Source organism: Morone saxatilis, unplaced genomic scaffold (assembly GCF_004916995.1).
Source record: "Morone saxatilis isolate NCDOM2014 unplaced genomic scaffold, NCSU_SB_2.0 Contig18, whole genome shotgun sequence".
NCBI classification, from domain to species: Eukaryota; Metazoa; Chordata; class Actinopteri; family Moronidae; genus Morone; species Morone saxatilis.
The window spans coordinates 10,478,780-10,501,917 of NW_023339740.1; the positions used below are offsets into that span (position 1 = coordinate 10,478,780).

The 23,138-nt window shown below is 41.1% G+C and overlaps 1 protein-coding gene across 3 annotated transcripts; it reads left to right on the forward strand.

Annotated features, from left to right (window-relative positions):
- The first annotated feature begins 259 nt into the window (after positions 1-259).
- On the forward strand, positions 260-21,440 carry LOC118328348 (vitamin D3 receptor B). Of its 3 annotated transcripts, XM_035662034.1 has the most exons (10): positions 261-777; positions 1,043-1,116; positions 12,499-12,646; positions 13,604-13,734; positions 14,945-15,141; positions 15,886-15,985; positions 16,729-16,909; positions 18,529-18,680; positions 19,900-20,016; positions 20,678-21,440. In XM_035662034.1, exons 3-10 carry the CDS (start codon positions 12,501-12,503, stop codon positions 20,929-20,931), a joined length of 1,278 nt encoding a protein of 425 aa, XP_035517927.1. In that variant the 5' UTR covers positions 261-777; positions 1,043-1,116; positions 12,499-12,500; the 3' UTR covers positions 20,932-21,440. The 3 variants fall into 3 exon arrangements, with proteins under 3 accessions (XP_035517928.1, XP_035517927.1, XP_035517929.1); XM_035662035.1 differs by lacking the exon at positions 1,043-1,116 and having other exon boundaries at positions 260-777; XM_035662036.1 differs by lacking the exon at positions 1,043-1,116 and having other exon boundaries at positions 270-355.
- Positions 21,441-23,138: the final 1,698 nt, after the last annotated feature.

Consider the following 23,138-nt stretch of genomic DNA (forward strand, 5'->3'; position numbering starts at 1 on the left):
GGTGTCCGCTGATTCACACATCAGAGGCAAAACGATGTTGCCTTAAAGCTCACGCGGTCAAAGTTGTTTACCTCTTCGTTACCTCTGACGTCACGACACACCCCTGTTTCAGGGGGCGGGTCTCCGCCTTACGGGCACCGGAACCCGCCAATCACAGGCGGGCTGGGCCGAAATGTCACCAATCAGCGCACGGGAGACACGCCGAGCCCACATGTGATTGGTTACCGGAGGGGCTGGGGGGGAAATCCCTCTTTCCCGTAGAGGACCTGAAGAGGGGGCGGTGCATAACAAAAAGTAATGGCCATCTATTTGGGTCCTGAAGAAGGAGGGGTATTTCTCGTCGGACTACCGTAAGGTGTGCTTGAGTTTTCTTCATGTTAACGCGTACGTTAGCCCGTCAGTGAGACCCCGCTGCGCCTCAACCGTGTTTCCGTTGAACAGCCGTTGGCCGCGGTCACAGAACGGTTAACGGCTGGCTGAACTTGGAGCCGTTTTAGGGTTAAAGCAGCCAGCTAGCCACGCTAACGTTAGCTAACTTACTACCAGCGCCGCGGTGGGAGCCAGCGTCTGGAAGGGCGTACGAGTTTGACGTTTTCTCCCCAAGTCTCCTCACATTTCTGAGTTTAGTGCAACGCAGTCCTCTTCCTCCCCGTAGCTAACCCACCCAGGCAACAACATGGAGGGGACACACTTTGCACGAGCATGAAGGCGACGACAAACGGCGACTAAAGAGGATTAAAAAGCAACTCGGTCTTGATGGGGAAAAGTTGAGCTGAGGTATGAAAATCGCATGCACAGGAGGAATGTTAAAGTCGAGACTTGAGTTTATGTGATTGCTGTTATTAAAGACCCCTGAAGAAACAGGTTTAGCCCAGTTTAAAGTGTGTTGTTTTAATCAACGTGTTTGCCTTACTGCTGTATGATGATGATTACCAATGAGTGTGTATGTTGAATTCAGTGTTACATAAACAGAGCAACTGCAGGTCAGGTATAGGCCCACTCAGTAACTTGCGACATGCCATTTTGCTTTTGTATTGAACAGGATTAACAACTTGGGATAAACTGAAGAAAGGTTTCAAGTCTAACCTATTGTACAAGGGCATGCTAAAACCTCAGGTGAGACATTTTTATAATGCTTTTCAGTCATACTTCACACTGTGCACTCGTGTATGTTGAGAGTCTGCTGTCTTGGAAAGGATACGTCTGTTCACGTGTAAGTAAGACGTGATTTGTGTTTGCTTTGAAGTTGCACATTTCTGCACAGATTTTCTGGGATGGATGCAGTCTCGTGATTTCACTACTATGATATTTTGGTTATTAGAAATACATTCACTCTCGTCATTCATGTCTAAAGATTTCTCTTAAGAATCAGGTAGTGAGTAATGCATGGGCTACTATCAATACTGAAATGACTGCAATACCAGTATATTGAAGTGCTTTCTACAATTGGACATATTAGTACTTTTAAAAACTTGGGTTCATTTAACATGACTTTTTAAGATGTGACCTAAATGAGTGACGCTGCTGAAACCAAAGGACTTGGGCCTGACTGTTTGTGGTGTGTAATGAAATTTGCAGTCAATTGGCTGTTTGTTTGTCCAAATGAGAACATTATATCAGGGTGAAAATTCATCCCGTAAATTATAAATACTTCATCATTATATTATCAATCATAAGTAATGAAATAAAGGTGACACGCTTGATATTTAGTCACCTTTTAATAACAGTGTAACGTCAGTTGATTAACACATGACGGACTTGTTACAAGCGTCAGTGATCTCAGTGCAGAATATAGCTTGTCATGTAACATAACGGCACAACAGTTTATCCGAGCATAGAAGGAGTTCTCCGTCACTTTCACAAACACACAGTTGCTAGGTAGACTTTTCTTTATATTTCTACAATCATATTTTTTCACACCTTAACCACTAACTTCATAGTCATGGAGAAGTGAGCCGCTGGCTGATAATGACATCATTAATTACATGAGCGTCTTGTCTTTCTTAAGTCTGAAATTTAAACAGCCTCAAGCTTTTTCTCTCTCATCACTTAAAAGAAAATCTAACGGGACCAAATACAGCTCAGAGCAAGAGGTATATATATTCCAGCCTATTCTGCCAGTGAGCTTAGTGCTATAATTCTCACACCTATCCATTTCTGTTTATGAAACAGTTTGACTCTTGAAAAATAGCTGGTAGGTTGTTGTTTTTATATCAGCCTGTTTAAAAAAAAAAAAAAAAGAAAGAAAAATGCGGTTTCCCTTCTCAACAACTGGCTGGACTTGAGATCAACGGTCACATATGTTCTGGATTTATATGAGGTGGAAATTTACGGTAGAACCTGTATTATTTGAGAGCGAACGGGAAACACAAACCCAAATGAGGACCGAGTATGTTTCAGCTTTTGGCTCAATTTCCAATGAATTTGTCAGTAGGACTGAGCGCAGACCTGCGACGAACTGGGCTCGGTTTGTGTCTTTATTGACTGTAACTGTAGCAGGTTGTCCACGGAGCTGTGAGCTGTGGTAATGGTACAGTCCAGTAAGTCCTGTACAGTGAAATACCCCGCCCCTCCCCCCGTTCGTGACTACAGTAATTGGTCGCTTCCTCTCACATGTAACCCTATAAGAAGAAAGAGGCTGCTGTACTTAACTGTATAGACCCACTTGTATGTGCTCTGCATGCGTGCTGTTTGCCGTATATGTTCAGTTGCCTTTCAGACTAATGAAGTGTTAACTTCCCCCTAATGTCTTTGGGTCCTGAATTACCTCCTGTGGTTGATGGTTTCTAGGCCAAACACATCACACAGGTAATATTTGTTGTATAGTATATATATATATTGCAAGTCACGCAGAAAGAGTTCTTCTTGGAAAGCTAAATGGATGTCACTGTTTGATATCTAGGTGGATGTACAGTATAAGTGGATTACAGATGAAACTGTATTATTATTATTTTTTTCACTATTCAAAAGTGGACTGGAAATATAAACGCAATTTGTTATATTTCACATGTTCTAAGAGGAGAGTTTCCTGAAAGAGAGACAGGATTTTATGGAGGTTATATAACGTTGACTTGTGGGCTAAGTGTATTTGCACCCACCTCACCCACATGTCTGTTGTCTGTCCGGTTGGCTTTCTGCGTGCACAACTCTGTGTGCTCGAGAATGTGCATTCTCTGTCAAATTCAGCATAGACATAAACAGGACTTTTGGTGTGTGTTTGAGTGGGCCTCTCCCTGCCTCGTCTCTTTCCCCTCTCCAGAGTCCAGCAAGGGGCCCAGCATAAGGGGGCAGGCTGCCGTCACTGCCTCTCTCTCCTCTTGCAGGCCAGCACTGGGGCCTGTGCAGGGGGGGGAGTGGTGCAGAGACCGTAGGGGTTGGACACGGGACATGAGACCCCCCACCCCTTCCACCCCAGTTTAGCCCATCCTGTGTGGGGCACAGGTCACCTTGTCATGTGCTATTACTGCTGCTGTAACATGCTCCCTGTGATCGTAGGAAAAGAGTACGAGATAGACCCATGGAGGCTGCGGGAGGGAGAATGAGCGAGAGAGAGGGGGGAGAGGGGCGAAGGGACAGGACTGGACTAGTCTGCTCAGCCAGTTGTTTAGCTGAATTACAGACTCAGTTTTCTACTTTAGTGTTGTAAGGTCCACATTGTCTCTTTTTGTCCATTGTTCTCTTTCCTCTATCTGTTCTCCCCATGTATTGTTTTTTTTTTTTTTTCTGAGGAAATTTCTAAACGCCGAGCAGATTTGAATTAAACTTCCTCTGTCACCAATCCCAGATCATGTTTTCTTTTAATGATACTTGCTTTCTTCACGCCCACCTTCCTCCTCCTTCTAAGTTTCCCTTTTTCACCCTCTTTTTTTTTTTTTTTACTGTTATTGTTGGCCCTAGATCTACTTCTATGTGTGAATCACAAGCCTCTGTATTTGCATTGTAGACCCGCTCTCTCTGGACCCAGGGTCATTCCAGATCTGATTTGTTTTATGTCTCTTCTGTACTCGTAGTGACCCAGCCCGAGGTATGCAGTAAAACACATCGCCTTATGTTTTCTCCCTTCTCCCTCCAACCCTCTCCACAACGTCTCCCTTTCTTTTCTCTTTCCCCCTCTCTCTCTCTCTCTCTTTCCTCCTTTAAATCTTTCTCCCACTCTCTCGCTGTCTTTTTTCCCTTTAAGAGAAACTTTTGGCAGCATGGAACAATTTCAGAACCATTTGTGGGATTGCGTCATGTGATGTAGATGCAGGATGCTCATTGGACTGTCGGAGGGCCTCCTTCTCCCACTCAGGCGTTCCACAGCAATCCCTCTCTTTCTTCCAGTGCTGTTATAGGTCTGGATGTGATTCCGACTCTGACTCTTATGTGTTGGGATGTGGTCTGTAAGCTCATTGCTGACATTCTTGGGACGTGATGCCAGAGGTTTTTTATTTCCCGCTTTCCTTTCTCTCTTCTGCATGTCTGTGTGCAGTTAAAATGATCCCTCCTTGAAATGCTGTCTGGATCCTCCTCTTCACCCACTTTCTTATATCTCCCCCTGTCCTCACTTATACTTCATTTCATCACCCAGGCGCTAATGGCACCACTTAATTAGGTTTGTTAGTCAGTGGGCGTTGGTGGAGGGTGGGTTTCTATAATCACTTGATATCGACTTTGATGAAAGTTAATCTAACATCTGGGCTGCGGTCCAAATCTTTCTCACAGCTGAGGTCTCACTTATGTCTTTTCTGTAAGTAACAGGGCACCTGACAAGGAAAACCAATGGCCACTTTCCTGTTTAGTAATCACATACTTAGACAACGGTGCAGCTGGAAATGAAATGGCGAGTAGAACCGAAGGAAACAAGCTACCTTGAGTGGTATTGGACTTCTGCCATGGTCCACCTTGGCGCATATACCGCAGTTACAGTAGATACAGTAACTGCAGCAGCAATGCACAGATTCCTGACTTGCCGTGTTCTGAGCACTATGCTCACCGTACAACATCATCAGCTCGAAGTGCTACAATTTCTCATATTAGCGCTTAACAAGTCTCTTCTCTCTGTTCCTCAGGTTCACACCATCTGTAGTCGTGACTTCATTTTGCATTGATTGACATCTAGTGTCAACTAATTAGAAGGTGCACATTAGAGGTATCCATTTGGGACACTGGGATGCAGATGGTGCAAACAATTAACACTGATAAATGTGGTGCTGGTTGTGTCGTTTTCTGGGTATATTATGTGAAAATTGGTTGGATATTCCTTCAACTCCACACCAGGTGTTCATTAATAAATATTTAATCACTGGACTTTTTATAAAGTGTGTAGGTTATGCTCAGATTATTAAAGATATTCTGTTATAAGACAAGTTACGTGTTTTTTCTGACATATTGATCTTAATTCAGTACAGACCACCAAAAGCATTCGACCGTTTATCTTTAAAATTGACCTATTGACCTATCAACCGTTGAGCATTAAGGCTTCTTCGGACAGTTTAAATCCAACCTGGGACTGGTTCTAGCGGCAGTCCCTGGATTATGAGACACATGCATGTCATTTCAGCCATGATGTGAATAAATCAAAGGAGGAAAAGATGAGTCATCGCTCCACTGCATGCTAAGTAGCACTTGTTCTCCCTCTGCTAGTTTGGTGGGTAAAAAGAAGAGGAAACTCCCTAGCCTCCCCTCCAGCTACACCACCAAAATTGGGGTAATGTCTTTATTTTGCAGCTTTCACCACCCAGTTAAAATGACAAGCTAGAGTCAGTTTGCGGTACTGTGCATAATTACAGCAGGCCTCATCTCTTGCTCATCGGCCACTGCCGGCCGCTGTGTCAGACCTCCAGACTTCCAGTACACACTGCCTTTCCTTCTCTTTATCACTTGATTTCTCAGTTAGAGTTCATCAATTCATTCTCACATGTAGGTTGTTCAGTTGCAGAGCGAAAGGTGCAATCAGTGCAAATGGTTTATATTTTACACAACGTGATCAATTCGATCTCTTATCTGTAAAGAATTGTCTTATTGTCAATACTTTGACTAGAGCCGGACTGATTACTCAGTGAAGTAATCATCAGATGAATCTATTATAAAAATCATTAGTACATTGTTTGCTTTAGTCCAGCCTCCAAAAACAGAATAACTGTCCTGGTCTTTAATCGTATTACTCGTTGGTTGAGCAGTGGGGTGTGGCGACTGTCACATGTCATATTAGTCTATCAGTCCTGTGCCTTGAGCCTAAAAGTCTAAGGCTGAAAGAGACTTGCATTAACATGAAATATATCAATACCAGTCTATCTCATACATACAATTTAGCTGGCCAGCCAACTGATTTTTCATTGCCACATGGACACACACACACAAACAACACGAAACCAAAATCAGCTCCTTGGTTTTAAAAATGGGAGTGAAGCAACATCCACTAAAATAAATCGTACTATAAATGTGATTCCAACATCAATAGCAAGTTGCTTTTTCCTCTGATACTTCTCAAGATGAGTAGCTGTCAGAGTGAGACATTTATTTATATTTAGCCAGTAATTGAAGTGGCTTATGACTGTATATTTTTAGCCATCAAAAACTCTAAACCACAGGCTGTTTGTGTTGATTGCTTCTCTCTGGGCCTCTGCTGTGTGTCCGCTCCTCGTCACTATTTCTCTCTCATATCCGTAACAGCCAGCAGGGTATGCTTTGTGACACAGAAAGTCACTGTGACAAAGAGGTCACCCCTCCCCTACTCGCTGTATCTATGTATATATTCCTCTCTGTTTTTACTCCATCTCTCCAGCGTCTCCTCCACCCAACTCCTCCCCAGCCTGCTTCCCTCGTGCATCCCTCTCTCCCGCACTACTGTCGCCGCTCAATGCTGTGGGCAGGCCCTTCCTCTCTCTGACTGCAAACAGCCATTCAGATGGCAATAGATGAGAACTGATCTGAACGATCCCTGCTTATGTGTAAGGGACACATAAGGAGAGTAAAAATGTACCTACCATGGTGATACTCAAGAACATGGTGAGAAGGTTTCAGAAGCCAGAGGAAATGGTGCTGCTGTGAAACAGTTGCTCTAACTTTGGGAGCAGTCCACGTCATCAATGTTAAAGCTGCATTCATGTATGAGGTTCAGATATGTACAAACCTGTGAGGTCACTCCTGCGTGCCATTGCCGCTGCTTTGAGGGACAGAAAGCCCATTAAATGAACCCCCGAGGGAATGAGAGATTCAACGCATTTTACATAAACCAATGTTGCAGCCATACCGCTCAGAAAGAAGTTGTTCGTGTTCAAGAGATTTGTCTCCTTCAGCTGGTGTAAGCTTATTCCTACTCATACTAGTCATGTGGCTGAGATGAGCTACCTTAATTACCCTCTGTAGCTCTCCACTGCATATGTAATACACCCACCTTTCACAGTCATTCATTGACTATGATTGTCCATTTTAAATACAGTTTCCACACAGATATTTGGTATGTCTCAATCATCTCCTATTATTAGTAGCATCATGTAAAAGTAAAAAAAAAGTCATGATATACAGTATAACATGAAACCACACCCTTGAACTTAATCTCTACACTTTGGCTTAATGTGTTTTTTTAATAGAAGTTAAACAAAAGTGGATTCTCAATTAAAGATTATGTGCATATAATTGTGATGATATATCTGTAAAGAAGACTAAATATCTGAGAATACAAGTAGTGTAGAAATGCAAGTAATTCCAGAAACTGAGGTCAGATGTCCAGTTTATTTGTGTTTTTATTTGTTATTTTTTGTGCGTGTGTGACACTTAAGCTGTTGGGAGGAAAACGTGCAGTTTAAAAAAATGTTTTGACATTCATCTCCAAAGAAGCAGCAATCTACTGTTTTTATCACATTGAAATAATTAGCAAATATAATTTAAGTTTTGTTTTCTTAATTAAGAACCCACTCTCTCTTATCTAACTCTTCTAGAGTTGTCAGAAAATTGGACATATTGTTCAAACAGTTATTACATTGCAAGAAGTTCCCATCCCAAGTCCTAATTATATTACCAGTTAAAACCAGTGCTTGTTTGCATTGTGAATAAATGTGGTGTACATCAAGCTGTCTGGGAGCTTGTGTCACCAGTCAGCGGTGTTCAGTATCACCTCAGGATCAGAGGATTATGTAATAATAAACAAAAGGCCACAAAATAAAGGTCAAAACGAATTTATGAAATATCATTGTTATGTGATTTACTACATGATACATTTTTAGTATTCAGAGACGAACTTGCTCATAAACCGTGACAGACTAATGTGTGGCTTTAAGGTCATATACCGAAAATGACTTTTGTCTTGTTTCCCTAGTTTCAGTTCGTTTATTAAATCTGTTTATTCTTTTCCAATGTAAAGTCCTAGCCTGACATTCTGCTTTATGTCAAACCAATGAAAATAAATGAGGTCTTGAAACCATTATACGGGACCTTTTAAAGTACAACTCTATCTTATTTCCAGCATTTAGGTTTTCTCATGCTTTCATGAAGTTGTGAAATACTATTTTTTACTTTTCTACTTTTGTTGTTGCCATTTTTCAGAGTAGGTAGAACTAAAATTTTATTGTTATAATTGCTAATAATACAGGTTTTCTTCCTTTCATTAACTCACCAAAGCTGGTGGAAGTTTCTTGCTTTGGTTTACAAGTTGGCTTGACAGAAATGTAAGAAAACATAACCTAATAAATGCTTCACACGTTACACGTTTTTGGAGAAGAAAATGTTGAAAAAGTAAATCTGATGACCAGAATAGTGAAACATCCATAGAAACATCTGAAACCCCTCCTGCAGCATAGTCCATTTGTCACTGTCTGTCTGTATGCTCAGTGTGTTCTTAACATCATATTTCTGCCACTCCTGTTTGCAGGGAACAACAAATCTGTTTACCACCTGAGAAAGTTTTACTTCCAACTGTGTGGAGTTCAACAGTCGTTAGCTCCAAAAGTTTCTGGACTCCAAGATGTTAAACTAATTCAGTCAGTGGCAAAGCATAATGTCCCTCCTGCTGCAATGCACAATTCAAAACACATGGCAGTGATTGTGTAATTGGTAAAATAGTTACAATCTGAATAGATGCTTCTTATCAAATGTTGTAATTATACATATCAGCTTCTATTAGCCAGCCGTCACAGTGTTACTGTTTTATCCTTAGGCTTTGTGCCAGTGTAACACATGAAGCATGAGTAATTTTTCGCATTATTACTGCAATGGCAGATCTGATTGATGCTGCCGAATGCCGTACACACAAATATGTATATCGCTCGAGTGGGGCATTCAGTAGGAGCCTAAAGCTGAAAAACTGTTCCCCGGCTCTGCGTGCCTGAGACTGGAATGAGTACTGATCTGGTCTAATAACCTGCTGCATTATTTAGCAGTCTCTCAATACTGCTGTGCATTTAGTGTAATGGCCTGTCATGGCTGAATGCAATCACAGAGGACTGACTTCACTGATCAGTTGATGATATAGTAAGGTAAAAGCGTGTTTTGCCTGTTGGTTCACAGTGAGTGATGAGTGTGAATGCCTGGTGGGATTAGTTTGCCCACATGCAGTAGAACAGATTTTATGTTTTACAAAAGGCTGTGCCATTTATACTGGTCAGTGTTACATTACATTACATTACACAATAGCAATTAAGATTTTGTAGCTGCTCTGTTAGACCTGCCAAAAGGACCAATTTTATGTTTCTTTTCTGTTGTGTCATCGATGTACATTGTCGATCATGTGTCGCTGCTCCAAACATCAGCAGGACTTCAGAAAGTCTATTTTATCACATTTATACTGTCCTTCATCACACATAACCGTACTTTTGTGTTTATGGGCCAGCTCATACAACAACTCACAATACAAAGCTACTAAACTTATACTTTTTAACAGACACCCCAGTTGAGGGTGGGAGCGTAGGCCGCACCAACACAAGGGAGTTTCCATACCCTCGCTGCAGGAGGCTGCAAGACTCCATAATGTCCTGGATGATTGTGAAAACTCATCTTGGACTGGCAAATTGACAAATCGTGTCATCGAGTAGCTGACAGAAGTGGTATTTTCCCATGAAATCAGTGTTATTAGAGAACCATGACACTCAATGTTTGATAAATCCCAATAGACATGACATGAACTAATAGGGTAAACACAGGTGTTACCAATTATACTAATTAAGGTTCTGTTCCATTTAGTGTAGCAGAGCCTTTATGACGAGCCAACATGCACAACAGCAGCACGCTGACTCTGATCTGAGTAGAACGGCACCTTATTTAGTATCATTGGTAACACTTGCGTTTACCCTGTTTCATGTCAAAATGGCTGCTGTGAAAAAGGTCTGTTTTAGAAATGTGTTTTTATGCTAAATATTCTGTTTAAGTGTGTCTCCATTCACTCGCATTATTTAGGCTACGTGAGATGTGAGAGTGTTACCTGTGCCAATTCATACTACAGCACCTGTTATCGTATAGCAAATAGCCCGGAGGCCTTATCTTGATGTGTGTCCGTGGATAAACCCACTGTCATGGAGACATTACATTTGTTTAATATGATTGATGATAGTGCAGCTTTCATTGCCTGGTACGTCTTTCTGAGAGACCTTTGACTCAACACGTGTGAGAGGGTTGGTGGAAGACAGAAAGTTACTATGAGACAAGTGAAGAAAGTCACTGGAGGCTAGTTGGTTATCTAACAAAACAAAACATTGCTCATAGAAACTTTGACCCTGTTACTATGCAGAGTGTCAGTAAATGTACAATGAGTGCAGATAAATTGTTTTGTTTGTGAGCGTTAACAGTGTAGATTTAACCCACAAGTTGATGTGAGAAATTACTGCTGTCCTTTGAGTTTTCTTTACATCAGCTGTTGCAGTTTTCCTACATGGTTATGCACCGATTTAGCAGCAAAACGACTATGCAAAGACACTCAGAAAGCTGCTTTCTTAAGGAATATTTAAGTTGAATATTCCTGATAAATAATTTACCTTATACTTTGTCAACCAATGCTAGTTGCCATTGCTGAGAGCTGCTTCTTATCTCCTACTCTGTGCTGCGTGTCACAATATTTGTAAATGCACCCTGCTAGATACATTTTGCAGTGACACCAATATATTACTACAAGCATTTCTTTTCTGCATTATCTACTGGGAAAAACTGTTTATGCCCATACGCTACTGATACGTCTACGATGAGGCAATATCCCAGTATCGTCAACTGATATATCAGTCGGTCTCCGTTTCTCTGTGCTCTGTTGTATATCTGAATCCAGTTCAACCAGCCGGTCCGAATTCCCTCCACAAATACTTGCAGTGTGTTTGCTGCTGCTTCCACTTGTGTGTATGTATCTACTGTTTCACTCAGCTGTAACAGTCGTTGTGTCAGATGTTCCTGGTTGGAGCATGTGGTGCTATGATACAAGGCATCAACATACAGTAGAAGCTCGAGTCACTGCTGTCCGTGATGCCTGCAGCAGTAAAGCAATGACTAGATCCTCTGTTTCCTTTCTTCTTTTGAGCCTTTGTTTTAATGAGGACTACATGTCCTGTTAATGGAAGTGGTCAGAAACAGACTTTGGTTTAAAGGCACGCTGTTCAAATTCAGAGTTGTACTGAGTAGAAAAACAACAGAAATGAGAACACAGTTGTTGCGTTTACAGGAGTATGAGACTTCTCGTAGGGCCATTTTTTTTAAGATTAGACATGAGTGATGGAGTGATCTGTCAAAACATTTTAAATTATTCAGCTGGGCCGTTACCTCATTGGCTGTTGATTTGTGAGTTTGTTGAGGTTTGTATTGGTTTAGTTTCCCTCCCCTCCCCTCCACTCCCTCGCCCCTCCATCTCCTTCCATCATTTGCTTTGCTTTCACTCTTCAGTGGAAGCAAAGAAAAGAATAAGAAAGGAGCTTTGTGAAAAGGACAGTGATTGTTTGTTTATGAGGATGCTAGCCTTGCGGTGACATGCCTTTTCTTTATGGATACTCTGAGCACTATGTAATCAAATGTAACCCAGATCCAGCATTTTGGAGGGGAACAAGGGGTTTATCCACTTGATTCATATGGCTCCGGTTCCTTTCCCCAAGACAAAAACACTGGAGTTGAGTTCACCTCCAAAGGGTAGACTGGGGACTGGGATTTGTCCCTGAAGGAGGGGACACTGGTTGGTATGGAGACAGGTGGAAAGACTTGTGTCTCACTTGATGTAGGGTTTTTACAGCAACTTTGTAATTATCACTTAAACAAAAATATAATGATGGGATGGTTAATTAACAGAAATGTACAATTAGTTTTATTATTTAGTTGTCACCTATCTTGTGCAAAACTGAACAGATTATAACTTATTAATTAATTATTACTTAAATATTCTTAAATTTACTTCAGATGTTAGAAGTTGGCGGCCAGATTCTTGTTTTTTTCTGTCTTTCTTGTTTTGTGCTGATTGATTATAAAGTAATTGAGCAAGTTTGTATAACCAGGAGCTGATTTCATCTTTTTTCTGTCTCTTATTTTTCTTTCTCCATCTGTCCTCTTTTTGTTTAGTGATGGAGTCCACGGTTGTGAGTACGTCCACTCTGGCCCCTGATGAGTTCGACAGGAATGTGCCGCGGATCTGCGGTGTGTGTGGTGACAAAGCCACCGGCTTCCACTTCAACGCCATGACCTGTGAGGGCTGCAAGGGTTTTTTCAGGTACATAAATGCATATGTGAGGTCATAGATACGCCATCATAATGTACACACACTAAAAAGGCCTTGTGTAGCACAATAGCTTATATCATACTGCTGAAAACAAAAAGATGATTATTCACCAAGTAATTGACACACATTAGCATACAAACACAGGTCCTGCACACACACACACAGACACACACACACACACACTCACACATTAAATGTAATTGGCACCCAGAGTTGCATAAGAACACACACCAAACCACTGACAACATTCGAGTTCACACTAATGCCCAGCAGCAGGTGCAGAATACAAATGAGCTTGGTCCTATAGTTAATGCCTTGGCTGCTGCCTGCTCATTGATACACACATGAGTCTCCAATTCAACAAAAGACAAAACTAGAGCAAGTCTGTGAGTTTGTGTGTGTTTGATATATCTGCCTGTTTGCGTCTGTTCCTTTCGGTGGAGAGGATGAAAAAGACGGATGTTTTGATAATCTCCTTCCTCATCTCTCAGCTGGCCCTTGTTTGAACTGTCACCAAGAATGCATTTCTGTGTGTTTTTACTCACATCTGTGTATAATTGTTCATATATACACGTCCATCACTGACTAAATCATTTTGGTTTGCGTCACCATTTGGCAAGACTTGTCTTTTACGCCTGGATTCTTTGGCGCTCGTCCATATTTATGCTGTTTTACTCAGTCCCAGGCTTCAAGGGCAAAAATATTTATCCAGTTCTACAATGATTATTTGCGCAAAACACTTTGAAAGGTGCCACAGGACTATTTAAGTTGAATTCAGTTTGTTTGCACAGAGCTCCATTATCAACATAGTTGCATACGTGTTCAGATACACACGTAGAGCCTTTACAAAATTCTTAATAACGTCAATGAATTCTTCTTCTCTGAAAGTTTATAAACTGATATATCTGTGTATTTTAGCAGACTGTTAAATGTATACAATTTATTTAGGCGCAGTATGAAGCGCAAGGCCGCCTTCACGTGTCCCTTTAACGGCAGTTGCACCATCACCAAGGACAACAGGCGCCACTGCCAGGCATGCCGGCTCAAACGCTGTGTGGACATTGGCATGATGAAAGAGTGTAAGTATGAAAGGTGACCCATATGTCTTCAGGGCAACACTTTACACTGTGTGATTTACTGCTTTCATTTAAATAGTGGAGTTATTTGCATTTTGCAGGATGATCCCAGTTTGTTATAAATAATTAAATTAATTGCTATAAATTGGTAGAATAGGATAATTGGTTGCCCAACACTGTTAAATATGGAGCAGAACTGTGTCCTGGACTCGTCTAAGGCCGCCATCCCATGTAATGAAATAATATAATCTACTGAATGTAAATTACATTAAATCTATTTTTCTTTCTTTTTTTTGGGGATGTATAGTAAAATTTACACAACTGATGTTTGCAGTTTTAGGGGCCTACTGTCTCTCTTGTATATATTATGTAATATTTGGACTCGGGTCAAGTATCTCTGGGTCTTTGCCCCCATTAGGGTGTTTACATATTCTGTTTGAACTAGCGGAGCCTCCCCACATTGTATACAGTAAGTATACTCCATCTGAAGTTTAAACACCTGCTGTTATGTACAATCTAGTGAGACCTCTTCTTTCCACATAGTCTTGTTTATTTTCATGGTCTGTAAATAGCAGGTACGTTTCCTTATTGTTTTCTCCTGATATCCGGATATTGTCCACAGGCCTCTTTTTAAGCAAAGGCCTCTGATTTCCAGCTGAATGTTCTCTCCACAGAGTGTTTCTGGGAACACCACAAGAGTGGTGGCACAGACACTGCGATTTACTGTACGTGAACAGGAGCCAGTGGCATTGCCGTTGCAAAAACAGCAGCGTGTTGTTGAGACCCAGCTCTCTCTCTCTCTCTCTCTCTCTCTCTCTCTCTGTCTCTGTGAGCTAATTCAGTGGCTAGAACAACAAGGAGCGAACAGAACAAAGACAATGCATTCACTTGTTCAGTGCAGCAGGGGTCTCCATATGGACCCGTCCCCTCCCATTCTCTTCCGCAAGAGAATAACAACCCCCCCTCTGCCCCCTAACCCCAACACTAAATTGACATAGCTGTCATCACAATTTAAAAACACAAGTCAATACTGGAAAGCTTTAAAAGTGGTGTACCTTGTTATCTGAAACTCATTGTTCCCTACTTGTTGCCCCGCTTTTACTCTGCTTATGTAAATTTTCCATGCTTGTTTTTTCTTAAGTTTATTTTTCCTCTGTGCGCACCTGTGTGTATAAGTCTAACCCTCTTTGTCTCTTTATACTTGCACCTTCAGTCATTCTGACAGATGAGGAAGTGCAGAGAAAGAAGGACCTGATTCAACGGAGGAAGGACGAGGAAGCACAGCGTGAAGCGGAGAGGGAGGCGCGGCGGCCACGGCTTACTGATGAACAGAGTCAGGTCATTGCCACGCTGGTGGAGGCGCACCACAAAACATATGACGACTCCTACTCTGACTTCTGCCGCTTCAGGGTTTGTGTCTTAATACAGTTAATCTCATCAACAGTTCTTCTTACTATAATATCATCATTTTGCAGTCAGATTTATTTTAATTGGCTTTTCATACATCAAAAACACAGGTTTCATGTGAAGAAATACAGCTGATATTGTTATGATTATGATGAAGATTGACCACACTGTTAGACCAGTAGAAACAATTATGCTGCTTTAGATAACAATATTGATATTACTTTTAAATGAGTACAGCAATCTTTGCATTAACCTCGTGGTACATTAACCTCGCAGCATTTCAATGTTCCTTACGTCAGAATGTGTTTCTGCTTGAGCTTTTCTCAAGTTTTTATATTGTTTACACAGAAATCAAACACCCAGTGGTCCATTTCTTCTCAGAAACTCAAACTCCTCTGTCCTGACATAGATCTAACCTGTAGTGTTGCTGTCCATTCAACAGATAACAGATTTCCATCCCCACAAAACACACACAAACCCATAATCAAGTCCAGTAACTAAATCCCACTTTTTCAGCCGATACTCAACAATACTGCATATTCTGTATTCATGGATGACAATCAGAATTATGAACTCTAATTGGTCGGCTGTATTTTAAAGAAGATTGTGAAGTGAGATTCATTGTAAAAGATTATCCTCGCCATCAATAATTTCCACTTAAAGGCTTATCTGTTAGGTTTTTATTTTTGGTGACTGGACTATAAGAATCCACCAGGGTCTTTATATGTGCCCTTTTCTCCTGTCTAGCCTCCTGTGCGTGAGGGCCCAGTGACGCGAAGCGCCAGTAGAGCTGCCTCTCTCCACTCTCTGTCTGATGCCTCCTCTGACTCCTTCAGTCACTCTCCAGGTAATAGACACACTCTGAAGACTTCACTTGAAATCGAGTGAAAACAGTGACTAGGGACTAAACTAGTGACCCTTTAGTAGGAATCCTCTAGAAACAAATCTTTTATTGAAGCAAGGAAGAATAAGGTTTGTCACCTCACTATAATTATAACTGACTTATGAAAGAAATAACATAACTTTTAATAGAAAGTGAAACCATCTCAATCGGCAGGCATGTTTTGACAAAAATATCAAGAGAGTTCATCTTTGACTTAAGACAGGTATTTTTTCCAGGTCAGCTGTTTGCATGTTGGCTTATATAATCTGTTACGCTGCTTTACTGAGAACTCAGTGGAAATTCTGTGAACAACTCTCCCCAGACACCTGACTCCTACTAGTAAACATCAGTTCATTAATGTATCTGTCACTAATGGAGTGAACACAGCGAGGAACACGGTCACGTGGCCTACCGCCAACACTCAGCGGAGACAAATGACTCAAAACAACCCCAGCTAGCATGTTGTCATAGCTGTCATCTAAGCTTTCATCTCAAGCCTACTGACCTGACACTCAGATGATCATTTCCATCAACAAGCCCTCTATTCCATGATTTCTCTCGGTTTTCCCAGCACACTGTGTGTCTATTCATGGAGGAATAGTGTGGCACTGTCGTTCTGCATATGACCATTTTTCCCTCCCTTCTTTTCTACTTTCTTCTTCTCTTTTCTCTTCTTGCATCTTCTTGCTCTGTTGTCTTCACTGCAGAGTCTGTAGACACCAAAATGAACTTCAACAACCTGCTGATGATGTACCATGAGCAGGGCAGCAGCCCTGACTCCAGCGAGGAGGAGGGCTCCAGCTTCTCCATGCTGCCCCACCTGGCTGATCTGGTCTCCTATAGCATCCAGAAGGTTATTGGCTTTGCCAAGATGATCCCTGGGTTCAGGTATGTGTGAGTGTCCTTGCAAAAAAAGCAAACAATGACCAATGTAAGATGGCAAGAAAAAATGTTTGTTAGCAGAATTAATTATTTCATAATAACTACATTTATTTGGTCTTGGCTTATACTGTTTTGCATAGCAGAGGGAGACACAGAGGATTCGGTACATATTTTCTGAGCTTCAAAGTCCGAGGACTGTTTATCTGATTTTCTGTTTGCATATATAATAGACGTGCTTATGAAACCAAATACTGAAGTCTGGTAAAATCTTTGCCTAAACAGAAGTGTATGAACAGAATTGTAAGAACTCCTCCTCATGTATTTTTTATTTACATATCTGTGAGTGACTTTTTACCTAAATGTGTGTTGAAGACTTTGTACACCTACTTGTTTTTCTGACCGATTAGTCGATATTGTTCCACAGCGATGACTGTGGTCTAAAGGCCGTAGATAGACTGTATATTACAGATAGCTGACACGCTGTGGAAAATCTTTTATATTGTGTTGTTCCTTCACTGGATGAGGTTATACATTTGCCACAGTCATGTTCTTAGTGTGAGGTTCAGCTCTTTGACTGTGTTAGTAAGTGATTGCCTAACCTCAGAGCAACACTTTAGTACTGAGCAGTCACCCGTCTGTCTGTCATGTGCACCCTCAGGTTTTCTATCTGACAAAGAGCATGTGATAGACAGGAACTGTTATAGGAAGGAATGTCTGTTGTTAAAAAGTCTTAAAGGGTATAAGGGTGATTCTTAAATAGATGTGAAGGAGAATACAATATCTTAACCTTGGAGATTGAATAGAGTAAATAGAATATTATGAGGCCTTTAAAGGCACATTATTTTACTGTAAAGTCAAGGCCTTTTCATTGTTTCTTCCCTAACTTCCACACATGGCAACTGTTGCCTTTTAGAAAACGTGTTTGTCTGTCAGTGTGTTGACACACTCAGTGTCTCAAGGGTCGCCCCAAAGTCAAGGCTAAAACGAGTTGGGGCCTGTATTTCCTGAAAGTTGTCGTTCCCACTGGCGGCGAGTGATGGACGTGGTCGGATTACCTTTGGAATGTTTGTCCACTTATGATCTGCTGCCTAAGCCCCGAATAACACTCCCAGCACAGACCTACCCTAAAGATCTGCAGGTTTCAGCTCATGTCTACTGCTGGCTCAGTAGCTTCATTTTATAAACATTTAAACTCATTTCATAACATTACTGATGTAGGATTTTAGTGTGACTTGTTTATCAAATGAGTTTTCCATACACAGGGACCCATCACAGCAGGAGGAAATAAAACAACGTTTATTTTTCTTCCTGCACAGCATATATCTGATAAACTTTGAAGACTTTGACTGACCTCGAACACGTAGTCAGTAAACCATTGATAAGCAAAATCCTTTGAAATGAATTATACAACTAACGCACGCATAAACACGCAGAATGGGCAGGTACTTGGTTTGAACTTAGTGGTTTACCTGTTGCTGTTTCAGTTTCCTGTAAAATTAAACACGACATGATCAACACTACACGATTACGCTTGTTTGAGAACGATTAGATTATTATTATCATTATTATTTGATAGCTCACTATTTGTAGTTCACTAACTTAGTAGGTGATATCTTTCTCTGCAGGGAGCTGACTGCAGAGGACCAGATTGCTCTGCTCAAGTCCAGCGCCATTGAGGTGATCATGCTGCGCTCAAATCAGAGCTTCAACCTGGAAGACATGTCCTGGAGCTGTGGTGGGCCTGATTTTAAATACCAGATCAGTGATGTCACCAAAGGTCAGTTTATGCGCTGCCACATGTACAGTTTGACTGCTGTGAAGACAAGCTAGTGTTTAGAGTTATATATATGAATGCTTGTCAACTAATTTTCCTCGGCTGGTAGCTGAAGAAAAGAAGTGTATGTTACACATTAACACTACTCAGAGCGTGAAGGCAGCGGCCCTGTGTTAAAGAGGTGACTGGATCATTAGTGTGGGAGTACAGATAAGGAAAAGGATGCTAAAGCACGTTTTTCTGAGAAACCAGTCTTACATATCCAGAGAAGCCCTGTGGGCATGGCTTTCATTTGCCTTTCAAACAAGACCCCTCTCTCTGGGATCAGTGAAAGAATGTCACTCCTGACCTGTTCACCACACAAAACAACCACTGTCTGGACCAGGAGAAGCAGCTCTGTTGTGCTTCTCGTCTTAAAATATCCATGAATAGTTGACATGAACATGACTGGAATACAGATGTGTTTTCTCATGCAGTAATCAATAGTATATGGGTTTTAGATCAAGACAAATAAAAAGGTTTTTGAAATACATGCTGCCCCTTGTTTCTCAGTGGTTGATCATTGGAAAGATTTTATGTAACATGGCAGTTACTGTCGTGTATCATTAAAAATGTCCAATTCAATACCTTCATTTGTTTAGTAAAAACATTTTTTCTAGGAAAAACTTCATCTTCAAACCCTTTTTAAAAAGCAAATCTTTAAAATGCATCAGTGTTTAATATTGTCTCAACACAAACACTTGTACAAGACCAGTGCCTAATTAAAATGCAGTACACAAGTAAGTTATTATTCAATTAGAATAAATTACAAAGATTAATAATATCAAAAAGCATTTGGCGCACCTATTCCATGCTACAGGCAGAATTTCATCGTCAATGCTCAGACAGTATTGAGGTTCAATACACAGCCCCAGCCTTACAATGAGGAAATGGAGGTACAGTGATGATAATCAATGATTATGAATCCCCCTCCCACCCCTGACAAATGGCGTATACACTCATCCGAATTCAAATTTGCTGATGAAATACATTCTCAGCCTTTAGTTTTTAGTAAAAACAAACCTGAGAACGCACGGCATGCAAAGAAAACCGTCTCCAGAGATGATTCCAACATGCAGAATGAAATATTAATTAGTAAGTTCCCAGGGGTCATTTCTTCTGTGGTATAGTATGGAGCTGGTTCTGTGTGCAGCACAGACTAATGATGTTTGGTCCTCTATAGCGGGCCACACTCTGGAGCTGTTGGAGCCGCTGGTGAAGTTCCAGGTGGGCTTGAAGAAGCTCAACCTGCAAGAGGAGGAACATGTGCTGCTGATGGCCATCTGCTTGCTTTCTCCAGGTACCGTAGGAGATTGCGTGGAGGAGGGAACATATAGAGGTCATCATATATTCTTCACAAGTGATCTCACATGCGTCTTTTTTTCCAACAGACAATATGTTCATTATAGTGTTCATTGCGGCAAAAGATAAACTTCAACATTTTGATTAGAGTTCATTTGAAGGATTGTTTTAATCTGATACAAACATAAATCACATTGTGGTGCAGGTCTGTGCTACTGGAAGGGTTTCGTGTCTCTCATGAGTCTTTTTCTGAACACAGATTTGCGTGTGGTATGCATTTGCAGAAGATACAGTGCATACATTATACATGTGAAGTGTATAAGCAAGCATGTGTGATTAAGTAGATATTTGCATTCCTTTGTGTATGTGAGGCACCTCATTAACAATGCACAGATGTGCTCTCCCTGATCTAAAAATAGCAAGCCACCTAACCAGAACGGTAGAAATACAAACATAAAGATTATACAATTTTATGTTCATTTACAATTGGACTTTTACATTTTGTTTACCTGCATAAATATTATTTCAAAATAAACCTATACACAAACTTTCTAATCCTCAGTTTTCCAGTAACATGTCCATTTTAACATTCATTTCTGCCGCTTTTTAGCTTGTGTGACAGCCATAAATATCTTAAGACCTTATCTCCTCTCCTGCAGACCGCCCAGGTGTGCAGGATCACGCACGGATCGAAGCCCTCCAAGACCGACTGTCAGAAACCCTGCAGGCCTACATTCAGCTTCACCACCCAGGGGGACGGCTGCTTTATGCCAAGATGATCCAGAAGCTGGCCGACCTGCGCAGCCTCAACGAGGAGCACTCCAAACAGTACCGCTCGCTCTCCTTCCAGCCGGAGCACAGCATGCAGCTCACCCCGCTGGTGTTGGAGGTGTTCGGCAGCGAAGTCTCCTAGAGGCTGCCTCTGAAACCTCAGTGGTAGAGAGGAGGCTGGAGACAAGAGCCCTGGGTGTAGAAATGGAGGGAGAGAGCTGAGGATGTGCTGGATGGACTAAATGGAGGTGTGGAGTATGAAGCACGTGGAAGAGAGAAAGTGGTGTGTATGTGTGTCTGCGTGCATGTGTTGGGTGTGTGGATTCATGTTTGTCTCGTCTAAAGAAGTCTATCTCGGCTTAAAGGCCAAGGTTGTGTGGAGAGCAAGCAGATATTAAGAGAGACAGTTAACAAGGATACTTCATATAATACAAATTAAACTATACACACAGTACAACTTCTGCCTATATACAGTGTTTTGTCTGTATTTAAATCAACAAACAGCTGCTTCAAATGCCTGGACATTTTGTGTGTGTATGTGACGTGCACACACCAACACAACAAACATACTCAGTTATTCATTTAGCCATTCAGTTGAGCTACCTCTTGGTTTTACTGGGGTTGTTTTATATTTACATCACCTATGTGAAACAGTAACCTTTACACAGAACAATTTAGATACAGTACGGATGACAGTGCAAAAGCAGTGCCTGCACATTACTTTGAATTTTTGATGTTTCAGAAAATCTTTATTTTTGTTTTTCATCTGCTTCTCTCCAAGGCAGAACATGTGTATACAAATCAAACACATGCCTTTCACCTTTCACCAAAGGTATGGTCAACTACTTTCTCAAAAAGCTTCCAGTACCTAAAAATAACCTTGCTGCTCCATGGCTCAGTTCACGCATGCAGGCGCTCGACATGCTAGCAAGTTGTCGGCCTTTACAGCCTATGAAGGAAAATGTCATTGTTTAGGTTTACTGCAGAGTCCAGAACATAGTCTGTAATTTTAGTGAGGTTTTGATAGGACTTTGGGGTGCCTGGTTTTGAGGTGAGAATTAGCCACTAAATGTGTTAGCTACTTTTTACACTGCTAACTGTCAATCACGCCAAGCCTGCATTATGGCTTGTCACTCTATTTTAAAATTGTTTTTTCTTTCTCCTTTTCTTTCGTTTAATTGTTTATTTCCCTGTAAATAGTTAATTACTACCACGTGTATCCTAAGCACTGTTATACCACCTTTTACTCAAGCCTATGTATTGATATACAGTATCTATATTATCACAGATTTTAAAGGGCTAAGATGCCAAATCTAACTGGAATAGTAACTCGAGGCCAAAGCAAGGGGCCTGTCTTGTTAATATATAGCTGCAGACCTTGGAATTGGCATATAGTAGATATTGATGTAATTTCAACGGATGCGTTTTGTTTTATACGTCAGTTCACCTTTAAAAACAATTCCATGAATTGTTCCTCCTCAGTAAACCGTGAGCTCGGTGGGCGGAGAGCTTGGGAAGCTGCTTCAGACCTCCACAGATATCACACCCCTTTCATTTCTGACGGGGAAGTAGATTTTCTAGAATGTCTGAGGGCCTGGTTGCAGTGGTGCGCACCTCTACATCCAGGCCCTCCTGTTTGATGATGTATGCTGCGCAGCCCTCTAGTGGCTGCATTGTGTAAATACCAGGTATATATATAATATGTCCGCCGCTGTACATAGGGCTACATAGATATTTCTCAAGGCTAATTTTTTCAGAAATATATATGCAAACACAATATTGACCCTTTTTTGTTTTTGATTCATTATCACTACGTCTGAGACACACTTTGTTTTGACTTTGATCATGTTATTTGGTAAGAATGAGTTAGAATTGGCTTAAACAGGGATTGCTTGTGTATTTGACTTAGTCAAATTATTTGTTTAATGGTGGGTTGATGTATTCGCCTAATTCCCAAGGTTCATTTTCAGACAGAGGACAAGCTAAACATACCGTGCTGCTCTCTAATATAAGCCATATAGATCACCAAGCTAGATATGCACCTGATACATTACAGTACATGGAAATGACTCCAGAGCCATGGATATTCTCATTATATAATCTCTTAAACTCATATGCTATTCATCCATGGCTTTTGGAAGATAAGCTTCTATATGATAGGAACTCATATGCCTTCTCTCTGCTGTCATCTTTGGCTTATGCTTCATCAGACAGCATCTAATGGCTTATAAACCAAACTACCAAGAGAATTTAAATGCTTAGGTTTAGAGGCCAGTAATGTATGGCGTGCTGCATGTGGGATTATGGTAAAAAAAAAATAATAATACAGACTATATATATATATATATA